Genomic DNA, 22,869 nt, shown 5'->3' on the forward strand with positions numbered 1-22,869 from the left:
AGCATCTACTCTGCTAATTTGCAACAGCAACTTTCCCGCCACAGGAGAAATGTCGCCCTGAGGGCAAGGCCTTTCTTTTCAGCACATACAGTGGAGAGAATCAAGCTTTTTCACAGAGAAGGAGGCAGATAGGTCCACTGCCTTTGGTATCTTCCACAGAATGTCCAATTACCAAGTGTGTGGATCCTTCTAGAAAGCTCTCGATAGAATCAGAAGTGTTCATTTACGAGAACCGGAAATATTTCCAACTCTTCGGTGGCACCAGGATAACTATGAGAACAGTATAATCTGAGAACTTTCTGCATCACCTTAATTCTTTCTCAGGATTTGGGACTAACGTGCCACATTATTTTCCTAAACTCTGTAGGAGCCCTCATTCATTCACCCACCCTCCCATCCATCTATCCACTCACCCATTCATCCACCCATTTCTCTAGCAAATTCTCTAGAATCTGCTATGCAGCAAACATGGTATCAGGTATTTTGAATCCACTGGGGAAAAAGTGAGACCGGAGTCCTGTCCTAATGATGCTTTCCTTCGAGGGAGTTCACGTCTTTTGTATCTGAAGTTTTCTAACAAGAAGAAGAGGCAGGGGGAATCTCTGAATGTGTTACTAGAGAATATTGGCACTGGGAGACTTAATGTGTACCAAGTTGACTGTGTGGGTGGGATCCTCGTTGCTTATGCCGTAGATTCAATTCGGATAGAACTCCGTATCCTATCCCTGGAATCCCCTCCGAGGGTGAGATACCGGGTCTCCGATGATCAAGGACACGCTGACTCCCATACTTTGAAACAATGCATCGGATTGTAATTGAGCTACTTTTGTTCTGAATCTCTTTCTGTGCACCACAGAGCATGCTACAGACCACAGCCAGAACTGTTTGTGTGGAATACCAGCAGCCCAGGAAACAGACTCAGGTTATAGGCAGAAGTCTTTTGACTGATTTCCTAACTACTTGGTGCTCTTAAGACTTGGGGAGTCTCTCAGATCTTGGAACCTTGCAAAGGCCCTTTAGAGAGGTCGGCTCTTTAAAGTCTTGCAGGAAGCGTGCAGGATGCTTTGATCTGAGGTTCCATGCCCACTTAATGAATCTCTTGTACAATGGTGATGAACAGAGGCCCAGTCGTCCTATTCTCTATACAACAGGAGCGTATTTAATAGAGACACTTCGGATGTTGCTGTGTCCAATAACTGTTGGCCCAGATTTCCTCCATAAGGTTTCAGGAAGTAAATGGTCATTAAGATTCACGTGAACAGCTCTGGTTTCCACAAGGAGCCAGGAACCCACCTACCCACTATCTTTCAGCCTCCCTCTGACCCTAAGGGCTGGTTCTCGCCAGAATCAAATCTCTTTAGCATCCTATGCTAGAGAGGGCTCCTAAGGAGATCTCTTTTCTGGACCTAGGATTTTGTTTAGGGCTAGAATACTCTTTGGGAGCTAGAGGCCAAGGGCAGGAATATCAAATTCTCTAGCAATATCATTCCATCTTGACAAAACAAAACGCACCTTTCTGATTGGCACACCTCCACACTGTTCTACGTGTAGATCGTGGCATAATTGTACCAACCTCTCCGAGGACATGTCAGGTTGCCCTTGTATCCTGAGCACCCAAGATGCCATTTTTCGTTAAACCAACATGAAAGTCCCCTTAGGTACAGTTTTTTAATGAAAAAATTGGGGGTTTTTTTGGTTATTGGGGAAGCTTATAGCTGCAAATGGTTAGTGGTAATTTTCAAGGAACTGGTTAAATGGAAAAATTCGGGAAATCGTTATAATGAAGTTCAATCATGAAGAGAAAGTTAAATATATGGGCTCAGTTTCTTTAGGTATTGTGTAAAAAGGAATAACATTGCAAAGAAAAACCAGATAAAAGAGTATTGAAGGTCACAGGTAGTGTAAATTCTCTGATTATTACCAGGCAGAAATGAGCTTTATTTCAGGGAAATGGATCATTATTAAGTCATCTGTCTGATCTAGAGCCAGCAGCACAATCTAATGATTTCATTCCTGGATTATTTTTAATATATACAATTAACGATGTATGGGAAGCATTCGTGCGATTACTTTAACAGTATAGTATCCTCTTAAATTCCTTTTGTTAAGTAAAATAAGGTTGCATTGCAAGAGAGTATGGATTTTCTTAGTAATGCCTTACAATTCCTTGTCTTACAATTCAATAAACCATCTTACACCTGTCAGCACATACAGTCCAAGATTTATTGCCTGATCCAATGCGTAGTAGATAGCTCCTTGGCCAGAGAGCAGTTTCTGAAACTAATTTAATCAAAGTGTTTTTATACTATAGTGAACTCTGGCTTGATGTCTCAAATATGTATTGATGTCTTCAGAAACGTATGATTTAATCCTATCCGAGTTTGAAAGAGAATTCTGATTTGGCTTTGTGTGATTTCTGTTATAGACAGGAAATCTTTAGTTGCATTAATTATTATTCATGTACTCCTTTGTCAAGCAAGCACTTATTGGTGCCTCAATTTGCGTGTAGAGCAGTCGGCTAGATTCTCAGCAGAGTGCTGGAGGGTGGAACGAAAAAAATTCTAGGTAAGTAGAAAGACACGACCTCAGACAGTTTATCTGAAGTGCAGTGTTCATTCTGCAGGGCAGTAGTGATTATAGCTGGCTTCTACTGGGGAAATTAAGACTAGACAGCTTTTGGACTTGTGATCATGTGATACTATAGTAATACAAACTTACTCAGAAGATTACCTTGGTGACCACGCATGGACCCGCTTGGCTGGGCAAAAATTAGAGGGATGAAAACCAACACTTCTCGGAAGAAGATGGTTAGAGTGGTAACCTTGAGAAGAAAAGGGAAAGCTGAAGTCAAGGGGCCTTCTAATAGACAACCAGGCAACCCTAGAGAGTGGTTGATAGAATGCATGAAGGAGAGGTCAAAGTCTAAGAGTATGTTGAGTTTAGTTCTCGCCTGGAGAATGGTCATTATCCTTTGTAAAGACTAGAAAATGGAGTGAAATTTCAAAGGGGCAGATGATGCTGTTAAGAAAGTTGAGTTTAAAATAAGGTAGCATTGGGGCGCCTGGGTGGCTCAGTCGGTTAAGCGTCTGACTTCGGCTCAGGTCACGATCTCACAGTCTGTGAGTTCGAGCCCCGCGTCGGGCTCTGGGCTGATGGCTCAGAGCCTGGAGCCTGCTTCCGATTCTGTGTCTCCCTCTCTCTCTCTGCCCCTCCCCCATTCATGCTCTGTCTCTCTGTCTCAAAAATAAATAAAAACGTTAAAAAAATTAAAAAAAAAATAAAATAAGGTAGCATCAAAGCTTTGGGAACAAGAGACCAAAGTTTAGGTCACACTTGAGATCTGAGGTCAAACTTTGAATATTATCAGGATAGAGGAGAGAGTCAAAGCTGGAAAAGAATACATGTTGGCTGAGGCAATATTTATGGCTGAGGCATATGTATGTATATACGTGTCTGTGTGTGTGTGTGTGTGTGTGTGTGTGTGTGGTATATATGAAGTCACTGTTTTGTCATCATTGTTTGGAGATGGAAAGAACACATTCTGGTGTAAGACTCACTTGCAGTCAAAATTACGCAGTGCTAAAGTCTGCCTTTAATTATAGTAAAATGTGTTTGATTTGAAAATGTATTCATTAGCTATATAAGGGACGCTCCATTCAAATAAAACTAACGCATTAGAGAAAAACAATGGTTAGTGGAAGGCCACTATATGATTTACTGTCACCGTTGAACTGTCGAGCCGTCTCTGACGTCATGGGTTAGCGTTCGACCTCCCTGGAGTGTCCGATCACAGTGGTCAACCAAGATCACAGACATTTGAAAATCAGATGACAAAAGTCACGCTGAAACGTTCTGAGAGCGAACTTTAACGTTTGCTTTCAGCTTTGTGTGTTTTGTGTCAAGCCAAATCTTAAAGAGGTGCACTTACTTCAACCAGTTGGGGGGGGGGTGGCATTATGTTTTCATCATAAACAGATGAGTTTGGGTCCTCTGCTGGCTGACTGCCCTCTCCCCCTTTCAACACCACTTAAACATTTTTCAAAACAGCATTTATAAGTAATTGAGAATACACTGGGGCAACTTCACCAAGACTGATTTTTTTTTTTCCTGGAACTTTCTGAACATCTGAGTTCTATCTATGTTTTTATTAGAAAAAGCAATTCAGACTTGCCAATGGTGACGGGGTAAAAAGCACGGTTGACTGAGGTACACATTCATTCCCAAGCCTTCCGTCTGCCATGACATGGGGTCATCTCCCCGCACTGCCCAAATTCTCCAGCCCTGCCTTGTTTCACCCCTGTTTCCCAGTGGAGACTGAAGGAGCTAGGGGCCAAGAATAAGGCCTGATGACAAAGACTGAGTAATAGGATCAAAAGAACAGCACAGGCATTAGTTACCCCCCACTTAGCTTCTCTTCTCTGTAAAAATTTTACTTCCCCTGCCCCCCCCCCCCAGAGTGTCACAACATTCAGGTAAGTGGTTCTCAAACTTTAGCACTCCCCAGAATCCCCTGGAGGGCTTATTAAATCACAGGATCTGGGCCGCCTCGAGTTTCTCATTCAGCAGGTCTGGGGCGGGGCCCAAGAGTTTGCCTTTCCAACCAGCTCCCCGGGGAGGAGAGCTTGGTCCACGCTACATTTTGCAAACTAGACTCTATGGACAGGACAAGATGGGACTTTGTAATTCGTAATTGTTTTAACTGGCAAGTCTCCTTCCAGTTCTCCGAATATTGGACAGTTTTCTCTCACTGGGTTAAAAGCAAATGGCTTTAAACATTTTTTTTTAAAGCGACATTTATTCTTTGACTTCCTCTTTAGCAAAACATTGTATGTGCAAACCAGGATATATTCCGGGGAAATGGGAGTTTGTTCATTTCCGAAATACATTGAACCTTAAAACGTCTTTAGTCATGTATACACAAACCAACTCTGGGAAAATGGCTTAATCATTTTTTTTTTTTTTTTGTAAAGCACCACAAGTAAAATAATTCACTCTCTAGAATTATTATTATTATTTTTATTTATTTTATTATTTTTTTTGGCCAGTAGACAGGTGGCTCTCGATCAAAGACACAGAATATTATGGACAAAGATGGAAGGAATGAAATGGTTTCACTGCGGTTTCCATCATTGTAAATATTTGCATTTTACCTTTTAGTCTAGAGGCTTTTCTAGTCTTCAGGGCAGTTGTGTTGCCGGAGTTGACCTTTCAAAGAATCTGGGTAGGGCAGTGAATCTATTGTTTTGTCATCGAGAGTTCTTAACATTTCCCCCCTACATCTTTGATTTACCACATTAAAAAATCTTGTTGGATTATAAACATCTGTATCATACTTCTGTTATATTTCTGGTGAGATAATTACTGCGGAAATCAACAAACTAAGTTGGTATGATAGTAATAGGTTGCAAGGTAACCAGAAGTTCTTTCTAAAAAAATTTTTTTAATGTTTATTTATTTTGAGAGAGAGAGAGAGAGAGAGAGAGACTGTGAGCGGGAAAGGGGCAGAGAGAGAGGGAGACACAGAATCGGAAGCAGACTCCAGGCTCCGAGCTGTCAGCCCAGAGCCTGACGCGGGGCTTTAACTCATGGGCCGTGAGATCATGACCTGAGCCGAAGTCAGATGCTCAACCGACTGAGCCACCCAGGCACCCCCAGAAGTTCTTTTTAGCCGTTAGGAATACTTGAGTGATTCAACAAAGTATTGCCCTGTAGTTTCCAGTCAAAAAAGTCCTCTGAATTTCTGAACCGTAATAATCAGTGTTGCCTGCAAAGCACTGTTTTAGTAAGGTTCCTGGGCTTTTCTATGACAAATTCCCATAAATTCACACTTCTAGCGACATCTGTATGTACTTTTATCCCTGCACTCACTATATGTATATGCTGCATTACAAAAAAAGACTCTTTTTATTCTGAATAAATCTTACAGTGTAAAACTAGTAAAGTGAGTAAGTTATGAATTTGTGTCCACTGTGTTATAGACCCAAAGATTCAGCAGCCCGATGTCTCAGTTTTGAGCAATAGTTCTTGCTTTTGGCTACACATTAGAATCTCCTGGGGAGTTTTCAAGATTCCAATCCCTGGACCTTACCCCAGCCTAAGTAATTCAGACTCTGGTTGGGTGTAGATTGAGCGTGGTGTTTGTTCAGTTCCCCAGGTGATTGCAGCAAACAGGCCAGGGTGGGAACCACTTACCCTGTGATCCGGCATCATCTCCCTCCCTCCCTCCCTCCCTTCCTTCCTTCCCTCCTTCCTCCCTTCCTCCCTTCCTTCCATAACTTCTATGTGTTTTTAATTTCGACTCCATGAAAATCACCTTGATTGGACAAAGGCAGAATCGGTCCTACTAAATGAGGAGGAAATGGCTGAGTAAAGATGGTCAAGTCAGGGACGAAGGATGCGGTTTGAATTCAAGGAATTTGAGATTCAAAGGTCTAAAACCCAAGGAAGGTTCTGTCTTTGAAGGTTATTCAGGGCTGAGAAACAATGGCATGCTTTCATATTCTTCTTTGATTCTCTAGGCTGTCCCAAATGGGGAATTCTCTTACTAACATTGATTTTGTAAATTCTTAACAGACCAGACCCCTTTGGATGGAATGGAATTTTAATCTATTTTTTTGAGTCAAAGAGTGTAACCTCCCTTGGCTTTAATACTTTTTGCACCTCCCAGATGGGGATATGAATTTTGTGAACAATATGAATCCTTCTTGGGAATGCCACAAATTCAAGAGCAGAGCTGCCCATGTATTGAATTTTAATAATCATTTTCAGCAGCTGGTCCAGAAAAGGCATATTCCTCTAAAACCTAAAAGTTTGAGGAGATAAATGTTGCTATAGAAACAAAGCAAATCAGAGTGACCGATGCCAAATTATTAGATCAAAGACTCAACTATATTTCCATTCGTTGAAGGCTAAACATCCACCATGAGACACTCAGGTCTGATAAAAATGTTTGATGGTATTAAAACCCTATTTAAGTAGAAAAGTCAGAACATGTTCGTTAATGAGTATCTAACAATGTCATCATCTACTTAAAACGGAGGAAAGGGGATAAGATCAAGATTATTCAATCTCTGAGTGATGGAGGAAGTAAAGCTCGAAGTGACATATACAAACAAGGTGTATGACGTTCATCAGTTTCAGGGGATTTTACAGACATTAATTATCTTGTGCTCTAAGGACCCCTTTGAGGTGTGTCTTATGATTAAGAAAAAAGACTGAGGAAAGTCGAGTGGATGGAAAAAGCGATTAACGAGTGATTCCACACTCGGTGTGTACCTGCAACCCAACGCTTGACACTTATTCACATGTCGGAAAGAACTGACTGATCCCTGTGCTCGCTGCCGTCTTTACCCACCATGCTCTTGCTGGAACAACCTTGATTCCATATGAGGTCCTTTCTGAGCCTTTTTCAGCCTGGATCTTCTGCTTCTCTGAGCAAAAGTTGACAGAGGAATTGACTCGGACATTTGCGTTTCACCCATGCTTGAAAGCCATTGTTTTCTTTTATGAATTAAAAATCGTTTTGGTAGCCAACAAAAAGAAACGAAAAGAGTCTTCTTTAGAATTTTGGGTCGCTGAGTGATTGAAATTTTAGGCATATTCCTCCGCTCTCATAGCACGGATTGAAAATGTTAAGTGAGGGGCGCCTGAGCGGCTCAGTCAGTTGAGCGTCCGACTTTGGCTCAGGTCACGGTCTCCACGGTTCATGGGTTCAGGCCCCACGTCGGGCTCTGCGCTGACAGCTCGGAGCCCGGAGCCTGCTTCAGAATCTGTGTCTCCCTCTCTTTCTGCTCCTCCCTGCTCGTGCTCTGTCTTTCTCTGTCTCTCAAAAATAAATAAACATTAAAAAAGATTTGTTTTTAATAAAGAAAATGTTAAGTGAGCTGAGTTGTTGAAATTTTAAAATGATTTGGACCAACAGAGAAAGCACTCCGTATTAGCCAATAAAAAGTGTTGAGGTTATTTTTTTTAAGATGTTTTTATTGTTTCTAAGGAGACCAACTTTCTGCAAAGGACCAGTAATCAACTCTGTCATTGTGGCTCCTAAGTGGCAACAGCCAACCCTTAAACAAATGACACTTTTTGTGCTCCCGTAAAACGTCATGGACGCAGAAATTTGAATTTCATATACTCTTCGTGGGTCACAAAATTTTACCTTTTCATTTTTTCAAACAATTTGAAAATGTCAAAACCATTCTGAGCTGGCAAGCCATACACAAACAGGTGGCAGGCGGGATTTGGTCTGCGGGCTGTACAGTGCCGTCGTCCCCTGCTCTGGGAGATTCAGATTTCCCCAACTTGAAAGCTTTTCTTTTGAGCAGAAATAATCAACTACTACTGTCAGTCTGTTTTCCGATATTTCCATGATCTTTTCACCATCTAATTCTTTTTTTTTTAAGTTTATTTATCATTTTTGAGAGAGAGAAAGAGAGAGAGAGAGAACACAAGCAAAGGAGGGGCAGAGAGAGAGGGAGACACAGATTCTGAAGCAGGCTCCAGGCTCGAGCTGTCAGTGTAGAACCCGACGCGGGGCTTGAACCCATGAACTATGAGATCATGACCTGGGCCGAAGTCCGCCGCTCAACCAACTGAGCCACCCAGGCGCCCCTTCACCATCTAATTCTGGACTGACAGCTGGTTGCCTCTTATGTGCTGTGTGGAGGCCGATTCCAGAGCCTGGATAGGGGCAAATGAGCAGAGAAAGGCAGCAAAAGAGCTGCCAAATTGGACCTTCACGGCCCTTCCACTTACGCCATAATCCTAGGAAATGCTTCCTGTGTGTTCCGCTGATAAAAGTTACAATCGTTTTATCTGAAATACTTCTCTATGGGCACAAATTTTGCAATGGGAATTTCTACATTTCAGATTTTCAGAGGTTCCTAGTAATCCAGCTTCCTTCACCTCAGTATTGATTCTCAAAAGTGACACATGTGGTTACGGGTCCGTTGCTCGCCTCTCTTATTACCGGCAGAAATAAGGCCAGGGGATGAGGAGTTGTTGGATCTGCTAAAATTAGAACTAGGTGAATCTAACTCTACTGAGATATTTACCTATCTCCATTAAAATCTGAAAGCTCTTCTAGACCATAAATGGTATTTAAAAATTGCTCTCTGTGTATTATTGACTACCAGATTAGAATATAAACCCCGAACTCTGGATGATGGAATTTATAACTATATGGAGCAGGTTCTGTGGAATTAATATAGAACTATCAAATAAAACCTGACAAGGTAAATACAGTATCGCGTATCAAAATGGCTCAAATTGTAGTCCACGGAACACTAGACTTAAATTTGTATGTAGATGGAGTTTTATTATGTTTTTGAAGTTCCCTGGGCGGCCTGTCTTGCCAGGGCATTTGGAAATGTTAGCTATCATAACCAATGAAAAAAGGCATTAAAAAATAAAACCAGCATAAATCACACGTATCCGCGGTCCGTCATGAGTTGAACCTTAAACTCCTGCGATGTAATTAAAACATCTTAAGTGTTTCGTTACGTATATAAAGAGTTTTTGCCTTCACGCAGGTGGCATGTGTTAATACGGGTGTGTTTTCGTATTAAGGATTGTGATTAAAGTTTCTTAGAAGAAAATGTATGGATTGTGGCACTCAACGTGTTCATATCCTGATGGTGCTGGAGCGGTGGTGTTGGATGTCAGAGCTACAAACACGGTTCCTGAATGTCGCTCTGAATATTATGGCATGAAACAAGCCAGATCTGTGTTTGCCTTGAAAGGCATCCAGACTTAATATTATACTTTAAAGACATTTTCAAGCATTGACTTCGGAATAAGAGCAAACATTCTTTAAGGCCTGGATAAACCCGAAAGGAATTACTGAAATCTCCTGTTTCAGGCATACATTTTAATAGTAGCACTCAATGACAAGTCATTAATTCCCTGCAACCTGATTCTTAGGTACGGGTCTCCAAAGGCTAAAATTAGCAGTATTTTTGTCTGCTTACCTTGCTATTCGATTAGGGATCAGCGTATGTGGAAATACAAAGCTCATCTGTTAAGTTGCATTGACTATTCTCGGCTGGTGTCCATATCCGATGCCTACAGGCTCGTATTGAGATTGGTGTGAAACCCGCTATCCTGCCCTGGACTGTTAAAGCATCAGCTCCGACAACCCTCACTGAAAACTACATGACGTGGGGGGCGCCTGGGTGGCTCCGTCGGTTAAGCATCCGACTCTGGCTCAGGTCATGATCTCGCGGTTCGTGGGTTCGAGCCCCTGGGGTCGGGCTCTGTGCTGACACCTCGGAGCGTAGAGCCTGCTTCAGATTCCATGTCTCCCTCTCTTTCTGCCCCTCCCCTGCTCACACTCTGTCTCTCTGTCTCTCTGTCTCTCTCAAACAGTAGAAAAAAAAGTTATGGGAAAAATTAGCATCCTTTCCGGTTATCAGTCCAATCATTGGCTTAATATTAAGACACCAAATCCGTCTTGCAGAAGGACCATCGTGTATCTTTACTTTTAGAAGGACCGTCTTGAATTATTTATGTGTTACATGTATAAAACACATACCAGACTCCAAAGACTTAGTAAAAAGAAACGAAAATAATGTAAAATAGCTCATCAGTTTTTCTTTAAGATTTTGTTTTTAAGTCATCTCTACAACCATGGTGGGGCTTGAACTCACAACCCCAAGATCAAGAGTCTCCTGTTCCACTGACTGAGCCAGCCAGCGCCCCCAGCTCATCAGTTTTTTTTAATATTCATCACAGGTTGAAATAATATTTTGGTTGTTGAATTAGGTAAAATATAGTCTTAAAATTAATTTTAACTGATTCTTTTTACTTTTGTTTTTTAACATGACTATTAGAAAATTTTAAATGTGATTCACATTTGTGGCGGACATTGTATTTCCGGTGACTCCTGGTTTTGAGCCTGGAATTCGGAAGATATGTGACCTCTAGAAAAAAGAAAAATGGAGGAAGAGAAAACAATCTCTTCTTGTATTTGCACATGTCTTTCAAAAGGAAAGAAATCTTTTTTATTTTTATTTATTTTTGACAGAGAGAGACAGAACATGAGCGGGGGAGGGGCAGAAAGAGAGGGAGACACGGAATCCGAAGCAGGCTCCAGGCTCTGAGCTGTCAGCACAGAGCCCGATGCGGGGCTTGAACTCACAGACCGCGAGATCACGACCTGAGCCGAAGTCGGAGGCTCAACCGACTGAGCCACCCAGGCGCCCCAAAATCCTTTTTTACTAATGTGGCTATTACTCATAAGAAGGTGTACTCATAAATAATGGATTAGGGGGCTCCTGGGTGGTGCAGTCAGTTAAGTGTCCGACTTTGGCTCAGGTCATGATCTCATGGTTCGGTTCATGAGTTCGAGCCCCGCATCAGGCTCTGTGCTGACAGCTCAGAGCCTGGAGCCCGCTTCGGATTCTGTGTCTCCCTCTCTCTCTCTCTCTCTCTCTCTCTCTCTGCCCCTTCCCCTCCCGTGCTCTGTCTCTCAAAAATAAATGAACATTAAAAAAATTTTTTAAAAATAATACACTAGGATTATTTTCCCAGTAAACTTTCAGTTGAGTTCTCCCGGAAGAAGAGCATGGCTCGCAATCCACGTTGGAAGGTGACCCGGGAGGCATCTGTAGGGCAGAGGGGAAGCGGGACCAAGAAGGGAAGGAAGCGGAAAGAGGGTGTGGACTGGAGCAGGTTGTTGCTGTGGGCCACTGGGCCCCTCTCGCTGGGGCTCTCTGGAAGATGTTACGGGGCACGACTCAGAGCGCTCCCACCTGGGAGATGAGGGAAACTGGGCTTTTCATCCACCTACTGCCCCTAGAGGCATCAGCTTCCCCTTGTTCTCCCCAGCACCCCAGCCTGCTCTGCCTGGGGCCAGATAAAACCCCAGTGCGGAGAAGAACAGGACAAGAACAGGTGCTCGCAGCCTAAAGTCACCAGGAAGCCTGAGGCACGGGGTTGGTCCCCTTGTGGTGCCTGCTACCGACACCAAACTGAACGCGTTTCGATGGTTCCTGGTGTACGTGTTCATTTTCTCCCCTGACCTAGACAGTAGCCCAGATTGTGGATGGGAAGACTGAGCCCGAGAGTCCCTTGTCCAGGAGAATTCAGGTGGGAGGGCAGCCCCCCCCCCCCCTCCCGTCTCCTCACTCTGCATGTGTGGTCACTCCGGCCTGCCTCCTTCGGTCTCCACAAAGCTCAGCACCGTAAGGAGATGTAAATACGTTGACGTTTTCGAGGTGAGAACAGGAAACTAAAACTATTTTTTTGGTACTCTGTAGAATTCCTTAGGTATCCACAGGGAAGTGGGTACTTACATACGCTTAGTCCCCCGACCCTTATGCCAAAAAATATTATCTCTCTTCTGCACAAAGCACAGCCAAAATTAGGAGGTTATAGGACCTGCTGACCGCCACACAGGATGTTAGCGATACAGTTAAGTTCTAGAAAACTCCACAGAAGTCCCTGTGGTGGAAGCTTCTGGATGCATGGTTCGCTGAGCGCTGGATTTTGTTACCTTCCCATTACCCGGGCTTTCTTCGCAAGTGTTGTCAGTCCCTTTGGTACTTCTTGGAAACAAGTGTCTCCCGGCTTCACTTCCCTTTATTATGCTTGTAAGTGACTCGGTAATTCTTTGTGGACTTCAGTAACACTTGTACTATTTAAATGTGAATAACCCCAAAGGATCTAGATAGGTCAGTGCGTTTAAACCACAGGCTTTAGTCTACACATTAGTTGATTAAAAACAGATTTTTATACATGATGTATGCTCAATAAAGGGAGGGGAAGCAAGCAGATGTTTGTAAAATCTAAATGTGTTAGATTATATTTATTCGGCTCTCTTTTGCTGACTCGCTTTAGAAAACTCATACCTGTGATAGCTGAACTGTAAACAGTTAGGTGATGTCTTTCCCTAGAAATTTCCTGCTCTGAAGGGTCAGCCAAAAAGACAAGTAAAAAGATTCCCTAAGATTAACATACCAAAAGAAGTTGACAAATACACCATAAAGTAGTCATATCTAGATCAAGGACGACACTGAATAATGGAGTGCCTCAAAATTATACTCTGGTCTCCGACCATAAAATCATTGGTGGCATTTTTCTCCTTTAAAATATTTCTATTTGAGACTCTTTGAGTGTTTGACAGTTCGTGTTGGTCTTCCAGTCCGGATGAAATATGTACAGAACCTCCCTCTGAGTTCCGAACACATGAGAATTACAGATAAAATATTTTCAAATGGATTTTAAAGCCAGTAACCGGGGCACCCGGGTGGCTCAGTCGGTCGAACGTCTGACTCCGGCTCAGGTCATGATCTCACAGTTCGTGGGTTCAAGCCCCGCGTCGGGCTCTGTGCTCATGGCTCAGAGCCCGGAGCCTGCTTCAGATTCTGTGTCTCCCTCTCTCTCTCTCTCTCTCTCTCTCTCTCTGCCCCTTCCCCACTTGCGCTCTGTCTCTCTGTCTCTCTCAAAAATAAATAAATAAATAAATAAATAAATAGACTAATAACCGTGTATAAACATGAGGAGAATCTCCGAGGACTGGAAATGAAAGGAAATGTAGAATGGTGAGGGAAGGCTGAAACTGGGCTGCTCATGAGAAGTGGGGACGAGACAGAGCAGTGGGGACCTGAGGGGCACACGGCGGAGACAATCCCGCACGGGACAGGAGACCCAGGACTCCCCAGGTACATCCTGGACTCGTCGCTCCCACCTTCTCTGGAATTGGATCCAGATAGAATTCTCAGGGAAGGAAACAGAGGCACCGAGTCATACCAGGATCTGTGCCTCTCTGACACACGGGGGTCTCGTGGGAGGGTCCTCGCCAGGGAAACAACCTCGAGCCCCGTCATCAAGGGTTCGGGTTCTTGGGAAGTGTTGCACGCAGGAAAATATGGAATTGCTTTTTTTTTAATTTTCGAATAGGCTGAGGAATAAATAAGAATGTTTCGTTCTCTTGAAATTATGAAGGAGGGAATTGCATCCTGGGAACAGGAAGAGAAAGTAATTCAAGAAGAGGGAGCTGTGATAAAGAATCCGCGGGAAATGAAAAAGGTGGTCCTTGGAATAAAAAGAATCAGGCAATAGGATAAAGACCAGATTAATAGGCTTAACTTGCTTAAGAATGGCCAGAGAGATTTCTGCTTCTGACTTACACATCTTAGCCGTTAAATAAAAGTGATTATTTTCCTGAATACACCTTCCTAAATCTAAACTTTTGGAAAGTAGGAGAAGTAAACGCTCTGAGAAAGCAATTTCACCGTGTAATGAGCTATTACCACCTTTATGAAGTTGTTAATTTTCATAATCCGCCCCCCATACTCTTTTCAAATCCTTTCTCTCAGATGGCATTACAAATCCTCGATCTGTTTTCTTTTCCACAAAATTTCCTTCTGCCCCATATGTCCGCTGAATTTGTGAACTGGCTGACTTTTGAAACGCATAGTCGCCCTAATCCTTTGCCCTGATCTGGGTCCGTGACATTGTTCTAACCCCTGCCCGTGGAACGCGCTTCCCCGCACACACCTTCGCGTCCATCCCATCTTCCCAAGAAATCCCCTCTTGTTCGCCAGACACTCCCAGACACTCCCTCGCCCATCCTTCCACCCGCGCCCATCCTTCCCGACTCAGCGGAAAGACTGTGTCCTCCGGGAAACCTTCTCCAGGTGGCCCCGACTCTGCCCCTTGGCTCGCTTAGAGCATCTCTCACCCAGTGGCAGTGCTATCTCCTTGTGGACGGGGAGTGGGAGTCTCTATCTTTGCTTCCCCAGTATCTCTCAGAGTCTGGCTTTTAGCAGAAACTCCGTAAGTACTTGTAGGAGTGGATAAATGAATGGATGGCATAAACGAAGAATGAGAAGTGGGTTATTGTGGTTGAAAATGAGGTTTAATAGTCATTGCAGGGGGCTTTAACTTTGATGTTCTCAAGGAATAGGGAATAATTCTAGATTCGTAAGCAGGATAGTGATGTGAAAAATGTGGCCTTCAAGGAAATTTGATCTGGCATTGATAGGTTGATAGGCAAAGAAAAGAAGTGTGTGCAATAAAACGTACCGTGAGTGAGTAAATGTGTATGGCGAGGACCTCTTATATCTCATAAATGCCTATAAATAGTCATAATGTCAGCGATAGCCGGATAATTCAAACCTTCCTCTGAGGGGCTGACCTCAGCCTGCCCGTAAGATGGTAAATCCTAAAAATCCAATAATGGTTGATTTGCTGTGGGAATATACTCCTTATATTATTGCTATTTCTGATTCAGGTAAAGAAGTAGAAATCCAATTACCTCCTTTCTCCCTAGTTCGTGACCTATAACTCATTATTCAGGTACATGTGCCGGAGTTCGTACGAGAAGCAGGAACAAAAAGAATGAAATTTGAACCGTTTTTGAAGGTTCTTTTAAATGCAGCTTCTCAAAGCCGAGCTTAAATCTATAAATCCTTAAAGCTGCGTCGATTTCATTGAGGTTTCTGAAAAATGGATCGGCTCTTCCTGAGTATGAGTAATTTTGTGTATGCTGAAGTATTAAAAGTATGCCGCATAATATTTTTCTTCTCTTTTTGAACAGCAAAACTTAGAGAGTAACCTCACCAACCTTATTAAGAGGAACACGGAACTGGAGACCCTCTTGGCTAAACTCATCCAAACCTGCCAGCACGTGGAGGTGAGTGTCTCTGTGCGCTGTGTTTCATGTGAGAACCGCCAGACCGCTGGGCTGGTTTATCCCCTCGGCTTTTGCATTTTTAAGATGGCAGCCTTCTTAAAATTAGATCGTTTGGAGAAGCCAAATAGAAGAGATGCACAAAATCGAAGGAAATAGAACCTCGGAGAATCCCTCCCCACGCACTGCTTTGTTTTGCCCCCACTGCTGTCTCTGCCTCTGTGCTCCCACGACCTTCCCCCTGTGTCTCTGTGTCTATGACCAAACCTCCTTACAGGGATACCAGTCGTCGGACGGGGGCCATCCTACCCCAGCACGAATTCACTTCAACTTGATTACGTCTGCAAAGACCCTACTTCCAGATAAGGTCATATTCGCAGATACCGGGCGGGAGTTAGGACTTGGATGTAATTTTTCCGGGGCGGGGGGCGGGGGGAGAACATGATTCAACCCACCGCAGGTGTCTATGAAATGCATCTTCGCTGTCACATATGTTTCCATGAAATTGACCACTTGTTGGGATTAAGTCAAGAGTGTGCCTAGAATGGATTCACTTGTGGCAAGGGTGTCTCCAGGGAACGTTTTGAGCCTTGTTGATTAAACAACATGGTAAATAACAGTGAACAAGCATAATGTTTTCATTATTGTAGGGTAAAGTGAATATGTGTTGTAGGAATAAATGGATGAACAAAATGGAATGATCCACGTGCTATATTTTATTTTTATGATGTGACGGCATTTGACGTTTAGGACAATCAGAAAGAATAATTTCTCTCCAGTAAAAAAAAAAGAAATTACCTGTGTTTTACGGGGAAATCTTACAAAGCCTTTACAGATTGGGTGATCATTCCATTCAATTTCAGCTAGTGACTTCTTAAAGCACTCAGGGTCTGGTTTCCATTACGGCCGGTAGTGGTTTCAGAACAACGGTCTTGCTCCTAATGCGGTATTAGTATGGCTCGAATTTACAAAATGCTATCGTTGTAACGTGTAAAACTGCTTTCTATGATGTTCAGCAATTTCGAATGATTGATAGAAATTTATAAGCAGATTTTGTTTTGAGGCCAAAAGATGAGATATTTAGCTGTGATAAAGGCTTTCGAAATAAAGCTACTTACTGGGGCACCTGGGTGGCTCGGTCGGTTGAGTGTCCGGCTTCGGCTCAGGTCGTGATCTCCCGGTTGGTGGGTTCGAGCCTCGCATCAGACTCTTGGCTGACAGCACGGAGCCTGTATGTCTCCCTCTCTCTCTGCCCCTCCCCAGCTCGTGTGCTTTTTCTCTGAAAAATAAACATACATAAATAAATAAACAAATAAATAAATAAAGTTACTACTGAATTGATTTTAGCAGGCTTGCAAGGAGACACGTGTAGGCCATGAGAAGTTATGCTAGACAAGGAGTAAAGAATATTCATTCATTTTACTGTGTTTCCGAACAAAGCCTCCAAATGGAAAGAAATGCTTGCAGGTGAATAAATTTGGTATTTGGGAAATTTCTTCTAGACAAAAATGAAAGAAAATGAATTATGAGTAGAAAAGTGATGCGAGGAGTACCTATGTTTTTACATGTGTCTCTTATTCATAATTATCGATATTCTCAGAGTGTAACTTCCCAGCAGTTGAGCATCCAGTTCTCATACAATAACCAAATGGGTCCGTTGAGGATTTATCGAGGTCACTGATGAAGGACCGGCAAACAGTGGGGGTGGGGGTGGGGGTGGGGATGGGGTGGGAGTGCGGGAGGAAGGGCGCCGGAATCAGGTAGCTGAATGAAATGCAAAACTGGTTGGTGACGTAAAGGGCAGTAAAGTCATAACGTTTGGGCAAAATGAGTTGCATATCATCAGTTTTCTCCAAGTGTCCAAGTTGACATTTAACTTTGCAGAGACTAAGCCTCGATTGAGAGTAAATAGAAAGCCGAACTCTGTGACATCCCAGCCTGAGGAGTTACATGACCCTTCCTCGGGCGGCCTTGGTGGAGGATGTTCTCCCACCGCCCCGGCAAGGGCGCACAGTCTTCTTGTTGCCTTATTTCCGCGTGTTGGATAATTTAGCTTAACGTGACTTGCTGCTCTGTCCTGGACACCGTTGATCTATGAGTTGTGTTCACTACACAGATATTTCCGGGCGAGGGTGTAAATTTTTGCTTCCGGCCGGTGGCTTCGGTTGGTTAAAGCGTCACGCTAGTCTGTTCGTTCCGTTCGTGTGTGGGGCCTGCACTGTGCTGGGTGCCGAGGGCCCACCATCTTGTCCAAGACAAAACAGTAACCACAATGCCAAATCGGAAACTAATTGCCGTAAGAGAGGTACGGACCCCGTACTTGGAATTTCAGAGAAGCAAGACGTTTCTTCCGGCTGGGTGTCCCAAAGGCAGTGCCTGCTGTGAGCCCGCCTCCAAGGGTAGGCGGCCTTGAAACCGAGGCGCGGGGATAGAATGAGAAAGAGTGTGTGTGCGCAGAGCAAGTAGTTCGTTCTGTAGACACGCAAGGTGTGTCGGGGGGATCCGTAGGAGCCGGCTTTCGAGAGCTGAGAGCTAGGTGGGCTTTAATAATTGCATCCTCGTCTAGCTATATGTGCTCTTGAAAGTTTAATGAGGGATTGAGGAACATAGAGACTTGGGTAATTTTCACAGCGACACCTGGCATCCCTGATTCTTTTCAGGAAGTGGTATTTTTGGCTAATGGAAAGTTCGTATGGACCTCTTCGTGCAAAATGCACTAAGTGCACACCCAAGGGAAAACCTCACTGCGCACTACTGAACTCCAAAAAGCCAGTGGAGTTTGTCAGGCACTTTTAAATGCAGGCGGTGGAAAAGAATTTCCTGGTTCGCATCCTAGGTTCCTAGACTGTATTTCTTCCTTTTCCTCTTCCTGAAGGTGTCCTTGTTTTCGGGCATGAGCATTCCTAGGGAAAATAATCCCGTGACTCTCAATTGTTGTAAATCAAATCAACGAATTCCCACCAGATCCTGAGGAAATGCCACATCCTTATAAGTCCACACCTCCTTCCTGGGATTCACTTCTGCTTTTCTTTAGAATGAAAAGAGTTTGAAGGTCTCCCTCCCCCCACACATCCCCATTGTTTCATAACTTGTTTTTACAGCGAGGGTAAGCAAATGAAATGGCTCTTAGACAGTAAGTACCAAATCTTTCTTTTAATGTGAGTTTATTTTTGTTTATTTTGAGAGAGAGGCAGAGAGCGAGCAGGGGAGGGGCAGAGAGAGAGAGAGAGAGAGAGAGACAGAATCCCAAGCAGGCTCCGCGGGCAGCACGGAGCCTGACGCGGGGCTCGAAATCACGACCCGTGAGATCATGACCTGAGCCGAAATCAAGAGTCAGATGCTTAGCAGACTGAGCCACCCGGGCGCCCCAAATCTTTTTAAAACTAGAATGAAGGCCGAGGCGGTTCAGGCCTCAGGAGGGGAGAGATACTGAAAAGAACAGTATCAGGTAGACTCCCAAAACGTGTGTGTGTGATGTGGTGGCTGGGATTCTAAAAATGAGTGGGTTTTTAGCCACTGGGCTTTGGTTTCTTCAGGAGAGGAAGACATTAGAGAATTCCGTTGGGATGAGTGTAACGTTAGTTCGTCTCAGCCTCCTCCCCGTTTTATTTTCAAAATCAGAGGGCCTAGTTTAGTTAAGCAAATACTGACATGTTTCAAATTCTCCACACATTCTGAGAATCGAGTCCTTTCACAGAGACTATAACACCTGGGCACAAAAGAGATGTTCCTTTGGGGGATTACGGGTGGCCAATGACTAAATCCACTGAGAGATGGTAAAGAAAGACTGGGCAAGGGTGACTAATTAATTGCCAGATCAGAGTGGAGAAGACAAAGGCTTTTTTTTTTTTTTTTTTAAACAAATTCCTTTTGCCATTGTTTTTCACGCTGAGTTCTTAAACGATCTTTTTCTTTGATTTTAATGGAAACTTTGTTCTTTTGCTGGCTTTCTCTGAGTCTTGCCACTGCTAGATCACACGTGAAGTGACAGACTTCTTGGGGGTGAACTAAGGGCAATTTCATTCCATTTTTGCCCAGATATTGGGCTCCGTGAATTGAGAGGGAGGAGGGTAATATGTTACAGTAGCTTGTAAGAAACGGTTAAAAACCTTGATTTGGGAAAGCAGGGGGTCTGTAAAAGACTTTTTCAGTCATTTACCACATCCTAAAGGCACTCAATTTGTAAGCTTTGAAATAAGAGGAAAAATTGCTGGGTTAAAAAGAAACATGAGATTTTTATGTTTATTTTTTTATTTTTTTATTAAAAAAAAATTTTTTAATGTGTATTCATTTTTGAGAGACAGAGCATGAGCAGGGGAGGGGCAGAGAGAGAGAGGGAGATACAGAATCCGAAGCAGGCTCCAGGCTCCCAGCTGTCAGCACAGAGCCCGACGTCGGGCTCGAACCCACGCACCGCAAGATCATGACCCGCGCCGAAGTCGGACGCTCAACCGACGGAGCCACCCAGGCGCCCCAGGTTTTATGTTTAAATTAACTTTATTATACAGTTTTACGCAAAAGCGCTCTCCCCCTCTCTCTGGAAACCTTGGCGATTGCTCTGTCCACAGCCGTCGCATAAAGACCGGCATCTGAACGCCAAATGTGCTGTTTGTGTTTTGTGGACAGGTGTCTGACCTTGTATGACATACGTCCCGCTGGGGGCCAACTTGAATGTGCAGAGTCATCATCTATTGTCACTTGCAGAGGAGGGTTAGATTCCCACCCCATCTGAGCCCTCATGAGAATGCTCTCAAGGTATAATTGGAGTCAGATTCTGTCCTCCTGAAACCACATCATCCATGGGTTATGAGCCACTGTGGTAAAGGCTGCTCTCCCACGTTCCAGTCTTAGGATTCCCAGGACAGACGAGAAGAAGATTGACTACTGCATGTGTATAATGGCTATGTATCCAGTTTGCTAAAATGGACAGCTCATGTACCAAACTTCACTTTTCTCAGCCGTGGAGATTGAGTGTAATCGTTTATTAAAGTAGTATGTAACACATGCTTGAAACTCTTTCCTTAGATTCATTGTTCTTGTCTTTAAAAAAAAGTTTCATAAGGGGGATTGGATCCTGTTACCGTCTTAGGTATATTCGTGAGGAATTGTGGGAAGACATCAGCAGTAAGTCTTCCAGTCTTGTTTTGGAATAAGAGATCAGTCTCAGGAATGACTGAATATAAGGCTTAGTTAGTTTGGTATTACTTTGAGAATGACATTCCCAAGTTTCAGCTTTGAAAGTTGTTTAAAAACATGATACTGGGGAGCCTGGGAGGCTCAGTCGGTTGAGCGTCCGACTTCGGCTCTGGTCATGATCTCGCGGTTTGTGGGTTCGACCCCACGTCGGGCTCTGTGCTGACAGCTGGGAGCCTGGAGCCTGCTTCGGATTCTGTGTCTGCCTCCCTCCCTGCCCCTCCCATGCTCATGCTCTCTCTCTGTTTCTTAATAATAAATAAATGTTTAAAAAAAATTTTAAAACATGATCCAAACCTCTCCTCACCTGCTATTCTTTCTACTTTGGATGGGATGAACTATTGTGTCATATTCAGAATCCTACCAGGTGGCTTGGATTGGAGTGTGAGTACATGTACGTGCCTCTGAAGATCGTTCCTCTGAACATATTTCAATTTAGTAGTGCAGATTTCCAAAGCTAATACTTAAATGTGAAATAATTGGCCTTAATTGGGGCCCAGTGGATGAGCCGTGGGAAAGAGAGAGAATACATGTATCTTTATTTAAAAATTTTTAAGGGATATTTATTTATTTTGAGAGAGAGAGAGCCTGTGAGCATGCAGGGAAGGGGCAGAGAGAGAGGGAGAGAGAGAGAATCCCAAGCAGGCTCCACTGGGTCAGTGTGGAGCCCAATGCGGGGCTCAAACCCATGAGAACCGTGAGATTATGACCTGAGCCGAAGTCAGACGCTCAACCGACTGAGCCACCCAGGCACCCCAAGAATACATATATCCTAATGTGGTTTCTCCCCATAGTATAGGAATTCTTCATCGTGTCTCCCCTACACTATTCCACACACAACCTCCTTGCCTGGAGATCATTCATTCACTCATTCATTCATTTATTTTTGGAGAGAGAATGTGCATGCGCAGGGGAGAGGGGCAGAGAGGGAGAGAAAGAGAGAGAGAAAGCGAGAATCCCAAGCAGGTCCCGCGCCTCAGTGCGGAGCCCAACTCGGAGCTCGATCCCACAACCCTGGGATCATGATCCGAGCCGAAATCAAGAGTCAGATGCTCAACCGACGGAGCCCCATTTGAAAAACAATTTTATTTAATTTTCTTTCTTGCCTTGAAATATTCAGATGGTGACTAGCGCAGTAAGGATGCTTCTGGCATGATGTAAAGAATAATAAGGATAGGTCGGGACAGATCTAAAACATGGCCGCTGTGGTTAGTTCTGACTCCAGCTTTCACGTGAGATGGTGGTAGTTGAATGGATCCAGTTGCGGGAGGGACGATCGCAGGTGAGAGGGTGACTGTCAGGTAGATTGTGTCTCGTGATTGTGCTTGTGCCTGCCCTTCAGAGAGATAAGCGGTCCCAACCGTCAATCTGTCATTTTGTAACTGAACTAGCCTCTTTTGTCTCTGGGTCTCAATATCTAGCTTAAATTATGTTTCTCAACAAATGAATATAAAATTGCTTTTCACGATAATCAAGCTGAAATCATCTCTGTACATAAGATAATTACAGAGTGGGAGAGAAATGGGACACATCATCTTTTGCCTTCATTTGATTCACTTCTGTTTTAAATTGCTAAATGTTATAGGGAAAACTGAAGAGCTCTGTTCTGATTTTGAAATTCGCCAGCAAAATAATTGAGTCATGCATATAAAATGTTCGTTAACAAGAGCACAATTGTAGCATTGATTATTTTCGTTTGAAACAGAAATATGAAATTTGAAATTCAGCTATTTAAAAAGCCCGAGGCTACCACTGCGTGTAAAAGGCTTTCAGTGAGGAGCAGCACAAATAAAGATTTTTACAACCAAGTGAGGTAACTTCCCGGCCTGGGAATTTATGATAGAGCTTTTACTATGCTTTTAAAAGTATTTTCACTAGATAGAACATCAGGTTTCTATATAGGAGGTGATGAAAACTATCCTAGTAGCCTAATTCTCTGACCAGGCAAGCTCGTTTGGGGCTGTGGTAAGTTCAAGAAAGCCTTCCATCTGTTTACGTAGGTTGGGAAGATGGCACCTTGTCCCTCCTTGCAGATGTTAGAAGGT

General features: G+C 43.6%; 1 protein-coding gene across 7 annotated transcripts in view; it reads left to right on the top strand.

The window, feature by feature from the left end:
• Positions 1-22,869, top strand: part of MID1 (midline 1) — a 547,050-nt gene that overhangs the window by 464,721 nt on the left and 59,460 nt on the right. For all 7 annotated transcript variants that reach the window (XM_019417856.2, XM_019417859.2, XM_053891845.1 and 4 more), the window contains one exon: positions 15,539-15,634. In XM_019417856.2, the coding sequence (XP_019273401.1) occupies positions 15,539-15,634 (96 nt within the window). The remainder of the gene's footprint in view (positions 1-15,538; positions 15,635-22,869) is intronic.

Source organism: Panthera pardus, unplaced genomic scaffold (assembly GCF_024362965.1).
Source record: "Panthera pardus isolate Hobbes unplaced genomic scaffold, ASM2436296v1 HiC_scaffold_27, whole genome shotgun sequence".
Taxonomy (NCBI): Eukaryota; Metazoa; Chordata; class Mammalia; order Carnivora; family Felidae; genus Panthera; species Panthera pardus.